Consider the following 24294-nt stretch of genomic DNA (forward strand, 5'->3'; position numbering starts at 1 on the left):
CTTACTCTATCATTCTTTGTAGATAATGTTATTTTACAATCCAACAAACATTTAGGAGTCTGATATAAAAATTTAGAACTGAATGTACAGCCCTTGAAAGATGGTGCAGCCTTCCCCACACTACCCTGTCAATGCACTTTCAGCCTGGCATGGAGACACCACCTCAGAGGTGTCTTATGCCCATTCATTGGCTTCTCTGCTGAGATATCCAACAGGGCTGCTAGTTATAATGAGTTTTGTCACTCTGATACCTGCCCTCTTAGAACCATGTTGTTCAACAACCCACGTCATATAGGTCACCAAAAGGACCTGTTAAATGGAATATCTCTACCCAAATGCTCTCTGGCTCATTACGACTCAGCCATCCAGTCAAAGATACTGGGTCAGATTCTTTTCTCCTGACTGGCTACTTTTCACTGTTCAGACAGAGTGAAAGAGCTAGAATGTGAACACAGACGGTCAGCTGAGAATTCCCCTGGTGGGAGACTATTTGCGTTTGTAGAAATCACTCAGAAAAGAATATTTGCAGAAATAATTTCAAGTAATACTCCATCTAGACACATTTCAGAGGAACAGCCGTGTTAGTCTGTATTCGCAAAAAGAAAAGGAGGACTTGTGGCACCTTAGAGACTAACCAATTTATTTGAGCATGAGCTGCTGGAAATGGCCCACCTGTTGATCACTTTAGATAAGCTATTACCAGCAGGACAGTGGGGTGGGAGGAGGTATTGTTTCATGATTTCTGTGTGTATATAAAGTCTGCTGCAGTTTCCACGGTAAACATCTGATGAAGTGAGCTGTAGCTCACGAAAGCTCATGCTCAAATAAATTGGTTAGTCTCTAAGGTGCCACAAGTCCTCCTTTTCTTTCATCTAGACACAGAAATTGGTCCCTATACTTGGAACAGTGTTTTTCCTACAAGTCAAGAAGCCTCTCTCTTTCTTCAAATTCCTCCATAAAACCCTTTTCTTTTGGATAACTTTCCAAAGTTGACCTCCTCTCTGGCATTATCTGCACACACTGTAGGTTTGATCTTTGATCTGTATATTGTATTTGCTGGAATTGGAGTGAAAGATGATTGGGGCTGAGCTTTCTTTCTTTCTTTTTCTTAAGCAGCACATCCACTTGCTATGCTCTCTAATGCTATGGAGGTGGGAGACACATAAGTACCTGAATAGAGCAGAAAGGATAATAACCTCCCACACAGAGAAGCATACATGCAGCCCCTGAAATATCACAATAAATATACATGAAGGGATTTTCAGAGGAGTGTAACACAAAGATTTTAATTCAGGAAATTGTCCCATCTCCTGCCCAAATAACTTGTCTCTGGGTTTCCTCTCAAACCTGGATTTCCCCTAGAGGAAAATAGCAAGTTCTTACAGTCTTTCTTTAAAGGGGTTGGGGGAAATAAAGCAATTAATGTGTTTATATTATGGCTTGAAGCAAAGGCATTGACTTCAATGACCTTTGGATCAGGGCCTAAATGAGAAAGGAATTTGGTTGCATCATCCTTTTCCAGCTCACACTTGGTTTAGCCGCAAAGCAGTCTCACTACTGTTGAGAGTGCCAGGTTAACAGTTCTCCACAGAGAACAGAGGAGTGATTCAACCCCTCTCAGAACAGCACAGCTAGGTCGCTTTTCTCCTTAGCTGGACAGCTGCCATTTCCTCTACTCACCAGGACTTCCCAGACTGTCCTCACTGGTGTCTAATTTCAGATCACTTTGTTGGCAAAGTATGGCTAGCAGCTTTAGTTGTTCTCATATGGAACCAGCTGATGCAGAATCCTCACCCAACCTAACTCCAAACAGGCCTTCCTCACTAGCCCCACATGGGTTGACCTGGAGACCAACTCCACAGCATGTTGGGGATGCACAAAGGGTAGTAAAAAGGGTCTTGCACATCCCTCCTCATCACAAGTTAATTTTACCCCAGTAACTAATATTGCTTGAAATAAGTTTGCCACAGTTGTTCTCTCTTATTTAAATATAATTTTCTACCACTCTTAACCAAGAGCACAACTGGAGCAGGAGAGAGAAGAACTGGTGCTTAAAAGGATGTTAAGAACAATTACTACAATTCGCAGCATCATTTTAAAAGCTTTAAACCCTCAAAGCTAGGCCATGTCTCTTGGCGTCTTTTCGTAGTTCCCAAGGGCATATGCAGAAGAAATCCTTGTTCAGCAGAGGTTGCTTGTAGAGGTTTCACAGTATTCTGTGGCTCTGCCCCCACAGTTTTCCAATTCAGGAGCCTTTGAGACAGCAGAACATTCTATAGGGGAACTTTACTCTATAGGCAGGCGAAATCTCAGTAAACCAGCTACTAACAGGCCATGATGAGCATGAAAAACTCTGGAAAAATAAATACTGAAAATGTTGAGAGGAGGACGTGTTTCTCTTGATCAAACAGAGGCAAGTCCCTAGTGTCAGGAAGCTAGGGAATGGGATTTAAAAAGAAATGCTTGCTAACTAGTTCCATAAAATGATTAATTCAACTTTTAGCTGGATTAATCACCAGGTCATGAAACTGGTTTGTCTGCTGAGTAAAGGACAGATCTTCAGTTGGTGTAAATTAGCATAACTCCATAAAAGTAACTTGACCTATGCTGTTTTATTCCAACTGAGGATCTGGCCCACCAAATCAAAACCATGGAGAACAGCCAACTCTTCCAAAATACTTCCATGGCATGGCTGGAAAGCTCATGTAGGCAAAGGCACAAAAGACCCATCATCTCTTCTGAAAAGAGGTTGCATTCTGCATTACCACCTGAAATGATGCTCAAGTAGACGTTTGCAGGAAATTTAAATTATTTATTGATCAAGTTTTCCATAAAATATTTATTTATGAAATTCACAGACATGTAGATTTAATTTAAGAAAAAGTGCCTCATTCTGTCACAGCAGTAAGAAAATATATTGAAACTTACAAACTTGGCACTAATATGCATATTTTTAGAAGTTTTCAAGGAACCCTACTGTATATTTTGATTAGGAAAAGAAAGAATACTTCACCCATTACCAGTTAAGTGAACAATTGGTTAGCCTCACATTTTTGGGATAGCTACTGAATATTCATGAGAGATCATATTAAAGAGGAACTCAAGCATTTGCTAGCTCAGATCCAAAGGAAAAAAAGAAAGACAACACAGCAGTTAAAGGCAGTTCTGCTACCTGATTAATGTTTACCTTGCTATGAAGTACTTCCAGTGTATGCATAATGGAACAAACAGACAAACTCAACTTAAATAATCACACTTATTACTGAAAAATGTCATTGTTTCTATTCAACAATAAAATTATGTGTTTTAAAATAAAACCTACTAATGGATTCTTTGTTGATTTTAAAACTATTTCTGAACAAGATACTTCCTAATCTGAATAACCTACACGCAAAAATCAGTAATTTCACTGTTTCAGGTTGCTTTTACATTTTATATGTAGTTTGCAAAAATCTACTTGTGTGATAAGAAAATTGGATGAAAATCTTTGCCACATTAACATTACATTTCTATTTACCCAACTCTCTAAAGATGTTCTCTTTATTTACCTGTCTTGTTTTTGACTTATAATTAAGTAAATTTTAGAGCACTGTAAACCAAGGATATCTGTCACTATTCTTTATTTTTCTTAGAGAAAGAGGTTTATGTCTGAGATCAGAAACCCCACCCCAACTATGGGTTAGATTTTTAAGGACACAAACTGTAATAAGAAGTGATGCAAAAATGGTGCTGCTCTACGAAGATTTCAGGGAAGAGCTGTTGTTCCTGGGGAGAAGTAATTTAATGGAAGATTCCCAGAATTTATTTTGCTAGTATTTAATGTAAAAGTTAGACATACTGTTTTCCGGAATTGTTTAACTTCTCTGGACGGACAAAACATTTTTTTTGGTATAACTGTTGAGTTACAATGCATCTTCGCTATCCAGTTATTTAGCATTGAACAGAATACAAGAAAGGTAACGCCAAGTCAAGAGAAATAACTATTACTCAGCAAGAATCTGAATGTCGATACACTGCAGTTTTTCCATCTTGGAAAAAGATATAGCTCAAGTAGTTCCTACGTTTTACAAGAACAGTTTTTTTTTTTTTGAAAAGGAGGTAGAATTGGAAGATTTGCAAAAAGACACTTGTATATACAATCACCAGATTTCTAATGAAAGCAAGCTAGAAGGGGACACTGCCAACTTATTTAGATCCAACTCAGACTAATTTTGAGCTGCTAGAGGGAACTGTTCTCTGGATTTTAAATATCAATGTTTGTAAATCCACTATTTAATCAATGAGAAATTAAGCAGCAAAAATAAATCATCATCCACAAAATTTGCATTAGTCACACCCCAATGCAATCTGTACTCTCCCTGTGCTGCCTTCTAACTGTTAACTAACATTGGTTCCTAGAACTACTGTATGTATAATTATACAGCTCTTCTTAAACATGAAGTAGTAAGTAGAAAGGCTTACACATTTTAGTGATGCAGTACTAGAAACAATGTGAAGTCAAAAATATCAGCAATCAAATGGAAGGGACAAAATTAGACAGAAAAAAAAAGATTTGTTTTCCAAAACTTCTGAGATGGGGGGAGGGGGGAAATCAAACTATAGAAAATGAAACATAAAATTGAAAAAAGTTACTACAGAGAATTCAACAGCATCCAGTTGAGTGTACAGAGCAAGTAATATGGGGGACAGCTTCCAGTCTTTCTCTGCTGCTAAGTATGGAGGATGAGATCCTCAGCTAGTCTAAATCGGTATAGCTCTATATACGAAAATGGAGTTATGGACTTTACATCAGCTGAGGGTCTGGTCCAGAGTTGCTTTTCCTCCTATAAAGCCTTGATTAGGGCTCAGCAATCGGATACATCACGTTTTCCAAATATAAGAAGCCAGTACAAATCATGAGATATGCACCGAGTATACAATAAAATCTCCTGGGGGGAGAGGGGGGAAGCGTGCCCTAACATCAACTCTTTGAATATGCTTTCAGAAGTAAAGTTCTTTAGTGAGCATGGAGACCACACAGGGTATCTGCTTCTTTTCGCTGAAGCGTGGGTCATCCGACTTTGATTCATAGTTTGTGGCCACCATGTAGTTGACCCTGGTGAGGATCTGCATTATCTCAAGTTGTTTCCCATGATCATTTAGCATGGAGCACAAAGACTGCACAAACCATGAGCCTCTCTCTGGGTTCCTCCAGGAAAAATAACCTACAAGGAGCGAGAGAGATAAGAAAGCACATGGATTATCTTTCCTCTCTTATTGGCACGTAGAGGGGAATGGGACTCTGTGTTCAGAAAAGAATTAGGTAAGTTCATGGAGGATAGGTCCATCAATGGCTATTAGCCAAGAATATTAGGGATGCAACCTAATGATCTGGCTGTCCCTAAACCTCTGAATGCCAGAAGCTGTGACTGGACAGAGGATGGATTACTTGATAAACTGCCCTGTTCTGTTCATTTCCTCTGAAGCATCTGGCACCAGCCGCTGTTGGAAGACAGGATACTGGGCTAGATGAACCACTGATCTGACCCATTATGGCCATTTTTATGTTCTTATGTTATGACCCACTTTTGAAGCAATTTAGAAAAGAAGCTAATAATTCTTAGCCCTTATACAGCACATTCTACATCATCAAGATAGTATCTATAATTAATTAAGCCTCACAATACCCATATGAGGTATCACTATTACAATTTCACCAATGGGGAAACTGATTTAAGGGATGAAATTTTGTGCTGTGCATCTGAGGATATGCTGTGTTCTGCAGCCTTACCAGCACATGCCCACTATGCCAGGACTTGGAAAGGGTCCTCAGAACACAGCCTTTCAGCTGTCTTCCAGACTACCAGTGCCAGAGAATTTCCCCCTGACTGCCTCTGGAGCTTTTAGAGCCCCCTTTATGACACTCCAGCCCTTTGATGCAGGGTAAATGGGGCAGTTTATGACCTGAGGAGTTTATGATTTGCTCAATGTTGCACAGTGTGTCATCAACAAAGCTTGGTCTAGAATTCAGGAGTTATTGACTTTGATGCCCATGTTCAGTCCACTATACTTCAGCATGTATTTTAAGCAACTTATTTCTGTTCCTTTAAAGAAGTTTTCATGGCCAGAACTTCATTTTCAGCTTTGTAGTCTTTATTTTGTGTACTTTATATTTAACTCCTACCGCCACCAAACATCATAATTTCTATTCCCAGAGCACTACAGATATACAGAATATTTTTTCTTTAATAACACTTTTTATTAAAAAAGAAGAGTAGAACAACAGAGGTAAGTGAAGTACTGAAAGGCAAAGAAAGCTAGTCTGGCACTTCTATTTATTATCCTTTCCACAATAAAATGGATAAACTGTCACTCAGTAAAATTACAAGAAAATATACTTAACAGGCAAATGATTTTGTCCCAAAATATTCAATTTCTTTTACATTTACTTATCCATACTTAGGGGCTGAATTTCTAAAGTTCAGGTGCAAAAATGCATGCCTAATTGCCAGTGCAGCCAATTGCATATGGATGTCAGCCTGTCTTTCCCATTACTTACCTGGCACTGTGGAATATGCAAGGAGAAAATCTGCTTCTACTGGAATCTTGTATCTGTGATTGGCATCTGTTACCCCCGTGTTGTTGGCAGGTCCAGAATCTGTCTGTATCCCGTCATCAAATGCAGATCCTCTACATGCCTGAAAACATGGTAAAGACAAGAAGAGCGTGTCTAAAATGGGAAAATTGGTCATGTTTTAAAAACTGTTGGTTACTGTGATTTAACTGAAAATTTAAAACAGGACTTTGCACCGAGTATAGACAGGGAAAGTCTTGTTGGAAAGTGTGTTAGTTGATCATCCTGAACCGTAGGGGGAGTCTAGGGTTGGCCACAACTAGTGATACATTTTTAAACACGATATATCCTTATCTACACAAAGTACAAAATCCCGTTTAGAACTGGGTTAGTTAAAATATGTTCGCTAACATTTTAAACCATAACCAAATTGGCTAGTCTACTAGTTTATTAGTTTGAGTGGATGATCAATTATGTCCGTAAATTACTGTCAAGGCTGAATCCCCACTCTGGCACCTCAAGTGCAGGAAGTCGGGGCCCGCAAGGATTTTAAAAATGAATACTTGCCATTCCAGGCTTATATTACACTCCCAAGGTTACAGCTTCTCTCATCTTGGCTTGGTAAATGCTGACACCGCCCAAATGCAAAAAAACACATTTGAACCCAGGAAGGAGCACTTGGGAATTCCTCAAGCCCTTTCACCCCGCCCACCCCTGGGGAAGAGCTGAGAAAGAAAACAAAGGAAATTAGGTGTGGCTACTAGCTAATCAAACAACATGCACAAACCTCTTAGGACACCAAAAATCCAATCCTGTTCTTAAAAAAGGTAAATTTTATTAAAAACAAAAACGAAAAAAATACATCTGGAACTTAGGCTTTTTGCTAGATTTTAAAAGAAAAAATTACAAAAATTAAGCTCCCAAAATAGCTTTCTTGGGGGTTCAGCTTAAAGGTTACAAGCCAACAAAAGCATCTGGGGTTACCACAGAGGAGATCCACAAGCCAAAATAAAGAATAAACCTGATCGCATCTAGCTTAGAGTGACCAGATGTCCCGATTTTATAGGGACAGTCATATTTTTTGGGTCTTTTTCTTATATAGGCTCCTATTACCCCCTACCCCCGTCCCGATTTTCCACACTTGCTGTCTGGTCACCCTAGTCTAGCTAAACATTCCTAATTTACTTACATATTTGCGGGGTTTCAAATAAGTAATTCTACATATGATCTGATGAATTTTCATACCTGGTTCATGCCTTATGCAGCATTCCTGCTTATTGCATTGCTGCTCCGTCTCCTTCTCCGGAGAACAGCAGCAAAGGGAAAGTTTTTTTCCCAATTTTAAAAAGTTCTACCTTCCCAATGGCTCTTTTGGTCAGGTGCCCACTTCCTTTTACTTTACCTGTGGGCCTGTTAACCCTTTACAGGTAAAGCGAGTAGAGAACAGCTACTAAGAGGAATTTTATAGCTAACTTGCTGGCTGGGTGTCCATAAACGGGAGCTACCCGCCCTTTATTTATCACAGTTACAAGAAATGTAAATGTTACTGTGCAGTGTAACAATGAAGTACAGAATTATATGTTCTCCTTAGTACCAAAGTCATTCACTGTCATGCCACTGTAGTACTTTACATGTTTAACATTTATACAATTACAAAATACAAATCCCTTCTTTTTTTAATATTTATTTATTTATTATTTAGCTATGCTGTGTGGTGAGTTGACACGTTGGAATGAACTCCAGACAAGTATTTTTCACCTCTTGATGAAAGCTCATCTCTGATTGAAAGCTGTTACCATTTGATTGCTGTTTGGTAGGACTATGTGCAAGGAATTGGTTGTTTGTACTGGGAAACTGTACACACCACAAGTGTCACTCTCACACTCTTGCTGGCAATCTGCAGAGGGCCAAGAGTCTGAAATGCTGTACTTCTTACACTCCACAACAGGTGGAGTGGCATAGGGAAGATGGTGGAGTGGCATAAGGGAACTTTCACTCCTGCTGCCACCCCAAAATCTACATACTAAACAGATAAATAGGGGGCTTCAGTCCCCTAGGCTGTCAACTGGGCACCTTTCACCAGCACAGCAGGTCACTGAAAAGTTTCAGTAAAACATTATTAATTGTATGTATAATGTAATAATACACTATAATAATTGCATGCACAGATTTCTCCTGATAGAATGCAATAGTCTATAGGGACAACCTGTGGTCACAAAAATTTGGACAGTAATGCTATCTGTATTTGGGTACCATCTACAATGTGCTCAGCTCTTCCTACACACCCAGGAAGACAATCCTTCCGCCTGAAGAGCTTGTATTACCATCTAGGAAGAGAAGCAACATACAAGAGCTGGGAGGAGAGACTTGCAATGAAAATATGTACATTTTTACACATTTGTATTAGATACACATGTGATATATTGTCAAATGCACAACATCTATAGCCAGCTACCCTCCAATCTACGATTTGCTGGTCAAACATCTTTGTAAACTGGTAACTCTTTTCCTCCCAGAAGTATCTACTTTGTAAGGTTGTTACCTGGATGAAAAATAATTTGGGTTTGCCTATCAGAGTTTTACACTTGTCTCCTCTGAAGAATGTGGTCAGATCCTTGATTTCCAAAATTCCATCAGTGCCATAAATGAAGCCCTCTTCTCCATGGCTTAAAAAGATACAGGCAAAGCAAGCAGCATCACTGTGGTTCTCATCTGCAGCTGCAAATCAAATAACATTTTCTCAGCACAAAGGAAATCACATTAAACTTAATATAAGTGAAAGAACTATAAACAGCATCTCTTTGCAGCACTAGATGTACAGTGGGACCTTCTATGCAACTCCAACCAGGGAAGTGATTTTTCAGTGCCACAGATTGCATGTGAGGGGAAACAAACCACTTGTGGATACTTGGGAGAGTATCTGGGGAGCAGGGACTGAGCTCTGTACCAGACCCAAGATCTGGGCAGGCAGAGCAACTGGCATAGGCCACTTTCTCAGTTGAGTAAAACCAGGGAATAAAATAGCTCTGAATTAAGGGGAAAAACATGAAAGCTTCAGTCTGTTCTGATACCATGTCTTTTATTATATGGAAAAGTACATCAACACGAGGAACTTGAACTGTTACCTTGCTTGAGTAATTTCTTCATATCATAACAGCATCGATCATTGTACGTAACAACGTCAAATCCTAACCTTCTAAAACATTTAGAAAGCTCTCCAGCATCTTTATCGGTGCCATTGCGTGTAAACATACCTGGCAGAAAATGAAGAACACCACAGCTGGCTATACACAAAGCAAAGCAAATAACTTGAATGGTCACAGGTGACTTTCTAGATTATAATTTACTGCCTAGCTTAGAAAAGAATATGGTGACGTGATTTTGAAACAAACATTCACAAATAACCCCATTATCTTCGGATCCACCTGCAAGATTTTTAGCTTTTATTTAAAATAATGCAAGGTTCAATGTTAAAATGGGCCTGGGCCTGCAAAGTGCTTCGTATCCTCAGCATCTTGCAGAGTAGGGCCTGTGGCCTTCTCTCTCTCTGGTGTGGTTAGGCAGTACAACTCATGTGTACAGCATTCAAAGATAAGAACAATGGGAGGGTGTGGAGAGTTTTTTTTAAAAAAACAAACAAACAAACTTGTTATATTTAAACACAAACAAAACCACAAACCACAAAATGCTTTGAAGTCAGAAAAACTATAGTTAAGGTTTCAACTTTAATTTAGTCCCATGTCCTCAACCTCCCTCCCTTGCAGACCAGAAATCCCCAACAACTCCCATACAAAGGAAATGGATATAAGCTCTTTGAGGCAAGCACTTCCACTTACTATGTTTATACAGTGCTTAGGAAAAAGGGGTTCTGATCTGGAGGAGGCTCCAAGGCACTACCACAATAGAAATGTTATATAATATCACCTTCCCTCTTGTGTGCATTAATAAGGTAATTTGGTTTTGTTCTGTGAAGATATGACACCCACTCTGCGGCATAAACCAGGTAAGGGGGAGGGGAAGTCTCCAGATTGTATTGGGAAGACTTACATACTGCTCAATTTGGATTTTCGGCCTATGACAGCATTGGCCCATATGACCGCTTGGGACATTTATAATTCAGGATGGAGGTCATGGAAAAAGTTCAAATTTTACCAACATAGCATGGAAGCTGGGTGCACAGGATAACATGGTAAAGCAAGCTGGTAAGTTCTTTGAGACATGAACCACATGGTATAGCAAAAGGGGGCCTCTGGGCACTGCTGTAGTGGATAGATGTGAAGTAGGCAGAGAAATGGTTAAAGCAATTTCCCACGCAAGAAAAATATTTATCAAAGTTCCATGTCTTTAAAAAAAAAAAAAAAAAGAAAAAAGAAAAAAGTGTGTGTGTCGGGGAAGAGGGCTTGTTCATCAACTGATGTTAAAGCCATTGTAAAGAATGTTAATGCAGAGGGTGGGAAACAAATTGAAGCATGAGACAAGCACAAGAAATACCTGTTTGGTCCTCAAAATTTTTGTTGTTTATAATAATACATTTGCCAACTTTCTTGTAGTCCATATTATACTTGAATGTTGGGTTAACAATTCGGCACTGGTTATCAACAGGGGCCTCTGGCTGCTGTTCCTGTCCATTCTTCTTTTTCCTGTGAGAACAAAACCAGAAGGGATGTTGAATGACAGAAATCACATGCTCTGTAGCCCCTTATTTTATTCCAGAATCGCTGCCACCCTACCTTTTTTCTTCTTCTTTTACCTACAGAGTCCTCTATATTCTAGCTAGACCTGTAAAGATCATCCCATACAAAAACTCTGACCCTGCATGTCACAATCATCATCCTTTAGTTTGGGAGTCCAGTTGGAACTACAATCCTGCAGCCTATGGTCCCAGTCACAACCTACCAGCCTACTTCACTGCAAACAGTTCAAGGAAGAAATGATTGGGATTTCTTTGGAGCTATCCACTGCTGCTCCCCAAAATCAGCCAGAGGGTTTTGAGCTGACCTTATGACCTGGCAGGAGCCAGTGGACTGACCCAACAGGCCCCTTTGCTCTACAAGCCCTGGGAGTAACAACGCAGGATGAAAATGTTCCCACTCCTAAAAGTAACATACGACCTAATGACATATGTAAACTTTGTCTGCCAATGAAGTATCAAATGCCTATTATAGAAAGTGAATGTGACTTCAATTTTTGGTTTAAACACCTGTATCTTTAACCTGAGCTTATGCACTACACCTGGGAACAGCACTCTTCTTATGATTTTCTTATAATACAACAAAATTTTAGAAAGATAAAAATACACTTCTTTCATGTAATTACATACTGTACTTCCTCCTGAGTAATGAAAGACTTCAGTTGTATTAGAGTCAAGAGGACCTTTTCTATAGAGAGATGACAGGAAGATTACTCACAGTTTTTACTGTAAGTGAAGTTTTAAAACAAACAAAACCACGGCAATAAAGTTGTTCCTCTAGCTAATTTTAGGTGGGGGAAGTGTATCGGAAGTTAGCTGCTATTTCAGGCCCTGATTTTACTATAGGTAGAGCCAATGGGGCCTGATCAGTCTGTTGGCAGGGGTCTGGCAGTAGGCATCTGGTGCTGGCAAGGTCTCCTACACAGGGACTACAGCAATGCAAACTACCTATAGCCTCTGCGCTGCTTATAAAACAAAAGTCAGATGATAACAGTCGACAAAGGGCCTGATTTAACCCCCCCTGAGGCCAATGGGAGTCTTTCCAGTGACTTCAGTGAACTTTGGATCATATTCAACATCTGAAGTGATGGTCAGGGAGGGGGCAGAGGACCTGAATCAGCAGATCTCTTAGGTTTATCTAGTCCAGTATCCTGCCTCCAACAGTGTCTGTTGCTGGATGCCCCAGGGGAAGGCATATCTCCAGTCCTCAACACTATATTATAGGGGGAAATTTCTTTTTAATACAAAGAATTAAAGGTTCATCATACAAGGATGATGGGCCTATATCCTTGCAATTTTAGCCTAATTAACCTAACTACTACTGCTATTCTTATTCCTCTATCTAAGCCGTTGTAGAAAGTTACCAAGCTATTTGCCTCAACCATATCCTGCAGCAGTGAGAGCTCAAGTTGATTAATTGTTGTCTATAAAAATGCATTTTCTTTTTTCCCCCCCAATTTAAAAATGGTTGCCTTTTAGCTTTGAGTGCCCTCTTGCTCTAGTATTAGGGTCAGGGTAAGCAAGAAACCAGGCTGCTCTTCTTAATGCTATTTGTCATTTTTATATGCAATCTCTTTTCCATTTTTAAATGGTCGTCCTTTAACTTCAAGTGTCCTCTTGTTCTGCTGATAAGGGACAGCACCTAGGAGGCCTTCGCTGCACCATTCATTATGGTACTGTACTTCCATCATATTTCCTCTTTCTCTTCTCCTTAGATTACTAAAGCTCCTGAATAGTCTCTAGTTATGCAAAAAGAAAAGGAGTACTTGTGGCACCTTAGAGACTAACCAATTTATTTGAGCATGAGCTTTCGTGAGCTACAGCTCACTTCATCGGAAAGCTCACGAAAGCTCATGCTCAAATAAATTGGTTAGTCTCTAAGGTGCCACAAGTACTCCTTTTCTTTTTGCGAATACAGACTAACACGGCTGTTACTCTGAAACCTGTCTCTAGTTATGGAGACTCTCAAAAGCATTTAATATTTCAAAGTTAAACTTTCTGGTAGTCAGCCATTTGCCTGCTTGATACTCTCATTCCTTCAGATTGTTTGTGGGCTTTGGAAGCAATCAGAACAGTCAAGGCAATTATTCAACTTTGCCCTAAGTGGAGGTACCAGAAAGAGTTATCCACATTTAGCTCCACAATATAGGATTATTAAATTTGACTTTCAAGGAGGGCTTCAATTTTTATTTTATTCTAAAATTATCTTTCCCGTCTGTAATCTGATCCTGCAGTAATACACAAGATCTGGCAAAGATGCTAGGAAAGGCAATTTCAAAATAAGAGCAGAGCATTAAAAATTTTATATCCAGGTAAATGCACAGTATACAGCGTCCTCAACCCATGATGGTTTCAGGCTTATGCAGCTTTTGGTTTTGACAGAAAAAATATTTTAACTGGTTTCCTAAATAAAGAAGCACTGTTGATACATGCAATATAACATCCTCAAGTGGCATCAGCACACAATTATTGTTAATTTACAGGATGCACCCATCCCATGAACATTCCTTGACACACTTTCCCATGGCATCCAGTAAATCCATTGTCTTCCCAACTGCATATAAAAACCTGTACTCTTCCCAAAACCCAGCTATATAGTCCCCATCAAATATTTTAACTGATCCCTATCACAGTGTGAGATCTTCTCCAGACATGCAAGAATGTATTCCATTTCTCTGTTGTTCCTGCGTGACATGTAAGGCACGGTTCTGAGAAGAGAGCAGGACCTGCAAGTTCTGTTGACTTCAATGGAAACTGAAGGGACAAGACAGTCACTCAGTACCTCTCAGGATCAGACCCACAGTGTACTTACTGGCAGCCAACAAAGCAATTCTAGCAAATTCCTCCTGGTCATAGTCCAAGCCAATGCCTGACAAATCACTAAGGAACAAACTTGTGGTGTATGTCCATACTGGATCTTCAACCCAGATACCACGGAATCTGTTATTTGACTCCAACTTTTCGATCACCCTATGTCTCCACATACCCAAATGGCAAATACAAATTGCCATACTGGACTAGATCAATGGTCTTTCTAGCAGCAGAAGATAAAAATCTACTGTCTGAGAGAGCCCAATACAAGATATATAAGAAAAAGGTAGAAGAAATTGCATAATGGACAATTATGTAAGAATTTGCCCAGAGGGGAAGTTCCTACCTAAAACTAGTAAGTGAGAAATTGGTTTATGACTGGAAGCATGAAGCTTTATAAATGTATAAACATTTTTATCCTTCAACTTGTTTAACTGAGGATGTTCTCATTAGCCATATAAATGTCTTTTTTGTTGTTTGCTTTTACTAACCTCCCTGGTCACAATAATTTATTGTTTCGGGAATTCGGCAGGTTAATTATCAGTTGTGTAAATATGTGTTTCCTTTTACTACTTTTATATTGTTTGCCTGTCAGTTTCAATGGATGTCCCCTCATTTTCCTATTACAAGAAAGATCGAATAGGAACACTCAGTACCAGTTTCTATTTTTCATATTGCATCACTGAAATCCAAAATCTGCAATTTCCCCATTTTTTTAATTCAACTTTGTCTGGATTAAAAGATCAATGGTATGTTATGGTTGTGGTCTCTCAGCTTTTACATCTAAATTATGCCACAATTCTTCTGTATCACGCCACTATTGGTCAACCTCCATTGGTCAGTCAGCCCAGGCCCCCAGGCATTGCACTCCTCTTCCTCCTTTTGGTCAGATCAAGAGTCCAGCAAAACTGAATTCCCCTTTGGTAACATCAGTTTGTCCACAGGTAAAGACAGAATGAAAACCAGAATGTGCACACTAAGTCCTGGCTTAGGCTTGACAGTGGTATTGTGTCTGAGAGTCTTACCTTACAAAGGCTGGACTTACTGTATCTACCCTGGGATAATGATTACTATTTTTTAAATGAGCGTAATGTTGATAAAAAAGATTAGTATTTCTGCTTGCCCGTCTCATCCTGTTCATCACCCGGTTGCTGAACTTCGTGACGCTAGAGATTCACAGGGAGGACATAAAGTAATTTCCATCTTGCTTCACTGTGGATCAAATTACTACTCCAGTGAGTAAAGACCTTGGTATTTGAGCCCATGGGTTTAAACTGCTAGAAAACATTTTTACCATTTAATAGTTAAACATGTCTAAAGACCACTTTTAAGGGGAAAAAGCTCTTTTGCTGAGAATGGAGTCTCTCAGTATTACTGTCTTCTTCTCTTCATGTTAGAGGGCTTCTTTCCTTGGGATATCAATGCCCCCTTCCCCCATTTCCACTGCACTATATTTACCATTCTCAGAATCCACAAGCTGTGCAATAAGCTCAGTGCATGGACTGTTATCCTTGTGTGCTCTAGCGTTTCCTTTTGTAACCCTAGCTCATTTATTTACTCCAATCCATATTGTAGGCTTGATTCTACCAGCCGTGTGTGCATTGAACTCCAGTTGACTCTGTGGGAGCTCCATGCATATAAGACATTAGATCAGACTCTGTGATGGGAACACTGAGCCTTGGGATGGCTCTGGGGGATTAGATTGTTGCTTTGGTGGGTGTGCATGAAAACTCTGTAGGCAAGGGGGAGGCAGTTACACCTTGTGTAAAATTAATATGGCTAATATAATGTATGGAGGTTAAACTATATGGAAGGAATGTGCATTTTCCCAGGACGTGTGCAGTGTATATTGGAGAAAGAGTAAAAGAAATGCAAATAAAACATGGTACTTAATTAAAATCCTATTAGGGCTCTAAAAGAGGCCACAGTAGGTTGTGCTTTCTTTTTCAGATCTCTGTGTGATTTGGAGCAGGAGATGAAAGTAATCAGAACTCTGATGGAAGTAAAATGCTTCCCTTTTAAGACAGTGTCTCAGCTGCTAACAGCTTTGGATCCAGAAGCAAGCTAGTAAGCCTCTGTGTAAATGCAAATTACCTATCTGATGGGCACAAAGGAGCTGCAAATAACCAATACATCTGGTCAGCAAACAAGCTACTAGAAGACTCAGTTTTCAGAGTAACAGCCGTGTTAGTCTGTATTCGCAAAAAGAAAAGGAGTACTTGTGGCACCTTAGAGACTAACCAATTTATTTGAGCATGAGCTTTCGTGAGCTACGGCCCTCCAGGAAAGGGAGGTGAAAAAAACAAGTCAAGCCTGAAAATAAGGGGGACAGGTTAACCTTAAAGGGTGTGTGTGTGTGCGTGTGTACAGTGCTAAAATCTGAAGCTGTGTCTCAGCTATTACCTGAGAATAAACTTAAAGCTTGGTACAGCAGAGAAACTATTGCAAACTTGGTCTGTTGTACAAGAGGGGAAACTGAGGTACACCATCTCATGAATTTCATAAATGACCAGTGAGTGAGGTAATTCACTAGCCTGACTATAGAACAAAATAAGGACAGCCTGGAGGTAATTCTTCTGTTTTTCCTGCAATTAGCAAGGAAATTTGTAAAAGAAAGTGGTATTATTATTAAGCAATAATCTGTCCCCACCAGGGGGGTGGAAATTGTTTATTTTGTTTTTCAGACACTCTACGAGCAAGCTGGTGCCAGCGGAAGAATAACTCAGAATACCATGGATCTATGTTTTGTGTTGTTTGTCTGTGGTGTTTGTCTTGTTGCTGGCATTGTTGTGTTTTAATGAACAGAAAACCTCATGATGTGGGTGGGGGATGGCTTCAAAAGGCTGACCTTGGGGGGAAAGATGTGTATGGGAATGCAAAATGTTCAACTAGGAGGCCAGCACCTGTGTAATAGCTACTGTGGTACCTGGAAATGGAATGGCAGCTAAGGTGGCCCCCACAAGCCCTATGGAAATAATGAAAAGGGGAGGAGCTCACTGGGAATTAATGAAGGGGTGTGTAAAATAGTGTAAATCAATAGATGATGTTTGGATGTGCCCCTCTCCTATGACTATTGAGGAGCAGGATCAATGGCCTATGCAAGGGGTGGACAATTGGGTATACTGTGTATAAGGTGTTTTGCTTGGAATGTACATATTACTGGGGGCACAATTACACCAGCCCATAACCAAACTACACACATCTACATGCTGCTATATGGACTTTGGTGCACAAATGGATCTGTGAATCTTATTGCTGTGAATAAGCCAGGGCTTACTGCCTGATTCCATACCAAGTGATCAAGCTGATTTGGACAATATCCCATTTCTCTGTGAACATTCAATGGACTTATGATATGGACAAAAAGCAAGCAAAACCTCCAGGGGAAGCTTGTTGCAACTGCCAGCAACTGGACACAAGATCGTGACCCCATTGAAGGAGGAGAGGCAGTGTTTTGGGGGTGTCTCGGATGTTGGACCATACTGCAGTGGTCAGGACTCAGTGTTGCTGGGGATTTCGAATTGTTAACTGTACTTGTGTTACGTTGCATAGGGAGATAACCTATAAGTAATGTAATAAGCCCTCCAAATCCTGCAGTGTACTAGACAACCTGGACCTAACCTTCTCGGGCCCACTATAATGGGACACTAATTGGAACACTAATTGGAATAGGAACACTAATTGGAATAGGCGTGGTATGCCCATATGAGAGAAGGTGCAGGTGCAGGCGTGGTATGCCCATACGACACAAAGGGCAGTGGGACAAATGGAATATCGACACCTTCCACCTTGATGCCTGGCCCTATCAGGAAATGTGTCGCCATATGTCCTATGCTTTTCCAGGGATACCTGGGCAGGAGGATCCCAAAAGAAAAAAAAGGGGTGGAGTGTTAGGATAAAGATATTCAGGCCTGTCTGCAAAGGCCTGTACTTTAAGAATTTAGGTGTATTCTTATCACTTGGCTAGTTCTAGAGGTACAAAAGAAAGAATCAAAATCACTGTCTGCTGGTGTAAGGGCCTTCTCTTACTGTGACAGTCTGAGGCCCTGTTCTTAGGCTAAGGCCTTTGGCTAAGCAGCAGAGGCAGCCATAAGCTAGGAAGCGAACAGTCACATCCTCACATTCCAAACTAGTCACATTGAAATAAGGTGCTATTGGGCTGTTAGGCACTATCAGGACAGAATTGTATTCCTATCACCTCCAGAGAAAGGGAAATGCCTAGAAAATGTAAAAGGAAACTTAGTTTGATAGCATCCCGTCTGGCAAGAACTCACTTATCAATAGCTGGGATGTGAAATCCTCACTTCTGTATTGTCTTGTCATTATAGTTCCCACTTTGCTATTGTTTGTCTGTATAATCTCTGTCTGGTTCTGTGATTGTTCCTGTCTGCTGTATAATTAATTTTGCTGGGTGTAAACTAATTAAGGTGGTGGGATATAATTGGTTACATAATCATGTTACAATATGTTAGGATTGGTTAGTTAAATTTCAGGAAAATGATTGGTTAAGGTATAGCTAAGCAGAACTCAAGTTTTACTATATAATCTGTAGTCAATGAGGAAGTGGATGGGTGTGTGGGGGAGATGGGAACAGGGAATGGGGGTAAGAAAATTGGAATCATGTTTTGCTAAAGGGGGAAATGGGAGTAAGGAAGTTGGAATCATGTTTGGCTAAGGGTAGGAATGGGAACAGGGACACAGGTGTAAGGCTCTGTGGTGTCAGAGCTGGGAAGGAGGATACTAAGGAAGGAAACTGGAATCATGCTTGCTGGAAGTTCACCCCAATAAACATCGAATTGTTTGCACCTTTGGACTTCAGGTATTGTTGCTCTCTGTTCATGCGAGAAGGACCAGGGAAGTAAGTGGGTGAAGGAATAAGCCCCCTAATACTCTGTAACTGTAGCCATGTATATTTCCACAAAAGATATTGCAGTCTCAACATGATGATCAAACTGGACCCAATGAGTGGTGGACCTTATTAATAAGGACAGATATCCAGCACATTGCAAAAGGGATTTAACTCTGCAGCTTCCAGCAATATTGAACATTGTGCCAGAGAGGCCAGAGTCTGTAATAGCACTTTGTTCAGGTAAGCAAGGCCACTTCTTGGAAAAGCAACATAAACTGGGAAATTCTACAGCAAGAAGAGAAGATAAGTATTGGCAGGAAGAAAATGTGATCTCACCCACACAAGCTGTCGCTAAACTAATCCCATTACTGCCGCTGAAAGTTAGCAGGGATTAAAAAAAAAAAAAGTCTGACAAGGATCCATTTCCATTTGTGAACTTTTGAAAACCATGAGTTTCTTTCCCTTGTGAGGAATAGGCTCAATGGTGATTTGTATATAAAGGAAACAATATCTCTGCCTGGAAGAGAATAGTCAGTCAATGAAGTGGCTATACAGAGGAGTAGGAGAATAAAGACAAAATTACAAATAGCAAGGGTCCACTCCTGTGTGAAAGGGAATTTTTTTTAAAGAGGAAATTGAATCAAAAATGAATTGTGAAGTGACACTCTGCAGTAAACTAGACTTTGGTTTTGAAAGCAGGGAGGAGGCTTAGAAAGTCCCTTCTCCCCCCAAGGTTAGGGGCTTTTGGGGATTTATTGATGGATGTGTATAGCTAAAGATACACTGTCAACTTGAAGCCTATTTGGATCAAAGTGAGTTAGAAGTAGCTTGAGATACTGCAGAGAGGCTCCAGAGTCCTGCCAATCTGGATGGTTTTACAAGCACATTTTTCAAGTGTTCTGCCTCCACTATTCCTCTATGGAAGACCCACATAAACAACTGGGGAAAAACCGATTACCTAACTGACTATACAAAAGGGGGGAAGAATATGAAATTGACTGTGAACAATGTGCTGTCAAATGCTCAAACTAGAATTCTCTGATCTCTTCTAGTTGTAGTCATTTTGGGTATCTGTAAGAATACTGAAGAAATTTAAGATCAGTGTGCTTTTTTTAAGCTGACATGTCCCCTTAACGCAGTGGTTCCCAAATTGTGGCACGCACAGGAACATTCGGGGGGAGGAGGGGGAGGGGAGAGGCGGGGCTGCATGGTGCGGCCCAGGCCTGCCCCCATGGAGAGAGGGGAAGGAGTGCCACCCAGCCCTGCTCTGTCCCCAGCCCAGCTCCAGCCCTGCTCTCATTCCCTCTCTACCCCAGGCCAATTCCTCCTCTAGCCCAAGCTCCTCCCTCATCCCCAGTTCTGCGCCCAGTCCTGCTTTCAGCCCCCGCTCCACTGCTGAGACAACTGTGCAGTAATGGAGGGGAGGTGGACAGATTCCATTACTGGTAAGGGGGCGGGGCACAACAGGAAAAGTTTGGGCACCGCTGCCTTAATGTGCTTTGCAAGGACAGTCATTCATTTGTATGACTGAACATAAAATTCTATTGAAAAGAGAATTTATTGCCTGTTCTAGAAACTGAAGCCTTCTGTTCACAGAGTATAAACTATCCCATACTTCTGATCATGATTATCTCATGATCCTAAGTATCAGATGCCAGTCCTGCTATGGCCCATTCAGTCTTTGCCTTTCTATTAGAGCCGGCAAGTGATGGATGAATAGTAGTGATGTAATACAGACATCTATCTACCAACTACTAATCTGTGTTTGAGAATATTTCCCATTATGTCACAATATTGTAAGTTGGATGGGTGAGCAGGAAACAGTATTAGTTTAAAATCTCAACAGAACCTTGTAAGGACTTTGGTGCTTTCCTCAGCATGGAAAATGTGTTGCTCTATGCCTCTCAAGTGGTCTGGAGGAATTGTTGTTAGGACTTCATTACCAAAGTACTTCTAAAAATAGCTGTCTCTGGTTTCATATTTGTTTTTAAGTATCAGCTTAAATGATACAATTTTTGTGGTCAGTTTCTATCTGTGGCATTCTTATGGCCATGCTTTGGTTTGTTATTATACGGTTTTCATAACATTCCTACATTCTACTCAAGATTCACTCCTAACCGCTCTCTTTTACTCCTTCCTCCTCTTCAGATTTTCTAATCTATCAAACACCCGCAGTTACCCTTCTCTCTCCTATCACATCACACCTTACAAGTACCTGTACTTGAAGCCTGTCTGCAATAACAGACACAAGCCACTCTTTGTTTGTACCTGACTGGTACTTTTTAGGTTATAAATTCTTTGAAGCAGAGATTTTGTTCTTTGATACATCTACTTGAGTAAAGTGGCACATACACTCAGAGCAGCCTACACATAATACATAATTATGCTGTCCCCTTTCCCCCTCAACTCTGTATTAGAGAAATACCATTTTGGGGGTGGAAGGAACATGCCAATGCTTGAATGTCCAAATGCCCCGTATTTTATTTGTGCAAAGAATCTTGTGTGTTACAAGTCTTTAGACAGAAAGGATATTAGGTGGGTTAAGGAGTAGGTATATTTGGTGAGTGCCTTCCCCAACTACACCGGTTGAACCAGACTTGAACACCAAGTTTTAAAATTGGCATTGGGATTGACAACGAAGTTTGTGCATAAAGTATTCAGGGTCGGGCCCTTTATGTAAGAAGTCAAGACACTGAAATGTGGAACTGAAATCACTATAACTGAAATCACTGTAACTGGCAGGATGGTACTGTGGATAAGACATTGGACTGGGAATTAGGAGCTTGGGGTTCATTCCCATCTCTGCTATTGAGTCACTATGTTCTTGACAATTCACCTCATCTCTCTGTTTCTCAGGTTTCTCATCTGTAAAATGGGGATAAATCTTAACTTCCTCTCAAGTGCTTTGAAGAATGCGATGTAAGCCCTAAGTATTATTCAACTGTAAGCATTTTATAAAATCTAATAATTGTTCCATCTTGTTTAACAGAGGTCAATCTTCACTGTCATACCACTTTAGGAAATGGTTGTAAGAAAAACTGGCCAGTAGTTTAACAATTCAAGTAACCAACCTCTGATGACAAAGAAACAATTAACCTTCAAAAACACAGGGAAGATAAATGGAATTCAAACAAATGTTTACACTACTAATTTGCCTAAGGGGACCAGCGTATCTGCCTGAATTAACTGAAATTACTACCAGCTTTGAAGGATTTTCACTAATGAAATAACCAACCTTGGAAGAATTCTAAATCATGCTTTAGAAAAATACTCCAATGAGAAAGTGAGGGGACTATCAAATATTACCATAAGAACCTTTTCACCAGAACAGGAAACCCTTCCTTCAGGAGAGAAAAGAAAAAGGGAATGTTGGTCCTGACAGGAGCTGAGTGAACATGTGCCTCAATTTTGAGCCTCAATTTTGGGAAGGAGAGAGAAGAGGGCAAGCGTACTTCAGGCTTAAGCTCCAATACTGCAAACCCTTATGCAAGTGCTTACTTTACTATTGTGGGGGGCCCACTGAAATCAATGGGGCTATTTGTGACTGTAAAGTTAGACTTGTGCATAAAAGTCTGCAGGATTAGCCATAGTGACTATTCAGTTCTCAGCTTCTTTACTAAGACTGACAATCAGTTCCAGGCCCAGTGGCATTTTTTAGGATAACTTTGGAACTATACTGTGACTGTAACTCACTGCACAAAGGCCACTTAAAAGTTTTCAAAGGAAGTAACTTTCTGTTACCCACCTAGACTGAATTCAAAGAGGGAGTTAAACAACAAAGGGCCTAGATTCTCTTAAGCCATCCAATGGCTTAGGCCCTCATCCTGCAAGCTGCTCCACAAAGGCTCCCCACACATGAAAAGCCACTGAAGTCAATGGCTCTCTGTGGAATGGCGGGGTCTACCAAGTACAGCTGTTTACGGGATCAGAACCAATGCACTTAGAGCATTTTCTGTGGGGACACACACACTCGAATATATAAAACCGATTTCTAAAAAACCGACTTCTATAAATTCGACCTAATTTCGTAGTGTAGACATAGCCTTAGTGTGTAACTTCTGGCACGTTTTCCATCTTGTAGATGCACCCAGAGTTTGAGATGAGCAGTTTATAAAATCTAAACAAATACATTGTTCTTGTCCTTTTATAACTACATATTAACTTGAGTTACAGTCAATAGTATTCAAAATTAATTCTTTCTTTGCAGTTTTATTCACTATAGGAAGCAAAGTGGGGCTCATTCAGTTACATGTTAGTACAAATATTGGACATAGGCTATATCTGACAAGTATTGTGTAAACATTTAGCAACAGTCAAAAAATTAAGAAGTCAGGCAGCAGTCTCCTGTTCTTTTGTACACAGCACGTTGTTTTCTGCAAATTTCTATTCACACTCTTACATGATAGCACTGCAGTGTAATATTCACAATTAAATGGAGCCAATAAAGTGCAAGCTCTATTCTCTAACCCTAGGTTTACATTTCTGTTACTTTGCCCAACACTCTGTTGGGTGGTAACTCATGAATTTTTTGTGTGATACATGATAGGATTTATATAGCACCTAAAAGTCACTAAGGGCTTTACAAACACAAAAGAGGACAGATAACTTTTCAGGAGACAGTTCTGTTCTGCAAGTCCTATATGTATGAACCTCCCATCGGAGTTGTGCAAATTGAGATCCCTCAGGATTGGATCTTAGGCTGTATAACATACACAGATAATTTCTAATTATGCTATATACCACCATCACCACAGGTATTAATAATAATATAATAATAATATTAATAAACTAAAGAGACATTTTATATAAACATCATACTAATAAAAGCTAATAATAAAACTAAACAAAGCAAAGCAAAAAAGTACACTTTTCCAGAATATCTTTGCATATGAAATAGCAAGAGCATTGTGCCATCAGAGTGACCTTTAGCTGGGGAGAACATGATGTCTGAATTATTTCAGGGAATTCATTCACGACACTCCCACAAAGGCAGCAACCGAGGAGGAAGGAGAGATATGACACTGTACAGTACCTTGGCTCATCATCAAATATCACTCCACTCTGCATCTGAAAATAGTTTCACCCTTGTGTCCAAGAGCAAGTTTAATCTTCTTTAGTAATGTTAAGAGCCCACCATGCTCAGGACTATAATGGACAGTGAAACAGGATGCTCTGCGTTCAGGCCCAAAGGTTCGCCTATGTCAGCAGTGGGTTACGCTGGACTTTTCTGTGGGGCTATTCAAACCCCCATGGCTATGGCCTAGCAAGCTGCTGAGGTCATGCAGGCCTGATCCACCTTTGCTGACAGGCAGAAAACATCTCATCACTATGATTCTATCAGTGCTCCGGTGAGGGACTTTAGGAAAGGAAAGTGAGGTGGAATAGCACAAC

General features: G+C 40.2%; 2 protein-coding genes across 5 annotated transcripts in view; one reads left to right on the top strand and one right to left on the bottom strand.

Annotated features, from left to right (window-relative positions):
• Positions 1–11324, top strand: part of DCLRE1A (DNA cross-link repair 1A) — an 86232-nt gene extending 74908 nt beyond the window's left edge. Inside the window, exon 12 of the mRNA XM_073354315.1 lies at positions 11310–11324. The gene's annotated coding sequence lies outside the window, so the exon portion shown is untranslated. The remainder of the gene's footprint in view (positions 1–11309) is intronic.
• Positions 2792–24294, bottom strand: part of CASP7 (caspase 7) — a 38638-nt gene continuing 17135 nt past the window's right edge. For 3 of the 4 annotated variants that reach the window (XM_073354331.1, XM_073354329.1, XM_073354330.1), the window contains 5 exons: positions 11045–11193; positions 9679–9807; positions 9096–9271; positions 6539–6677; positions 2792–5204 (listed from right to left, as the gene is read on the bottom strand). In XM_073354331.1, the coding sequence (XP_073210432.1) occupies positions 4981–5204; positions 6539–6677; positions 9096–9271; positions 9679–9807; positions 11045–11193 (817 nt within the window). In that variant the 3' untranslated portion in view covers positions 2792–4980. The remainder of the gene's footprint in view (positions 5205–6538; positions 6678–9095; positions 9272–9678; positions 9808–11044; positions 11194–24294) is intronic. The other variant, XM_073354332.1, reaches the window with a different exon arrangement.

Source organism: Lepidochelys kempii, chromosome 7, assembly GCF_965140265.1.
Source record: "Lepidochelys kempii isolate rLepKem1 chromosome 7, rLepKem1.hap2, whole genome shotgun sequence".
In the NCBI taxonomy this organism is placed as follows: Eukaryota; Metazoa; Chordata; order Testudines; family Cheloniidae; genus Lepidochelys; species Lepidochelys kempii.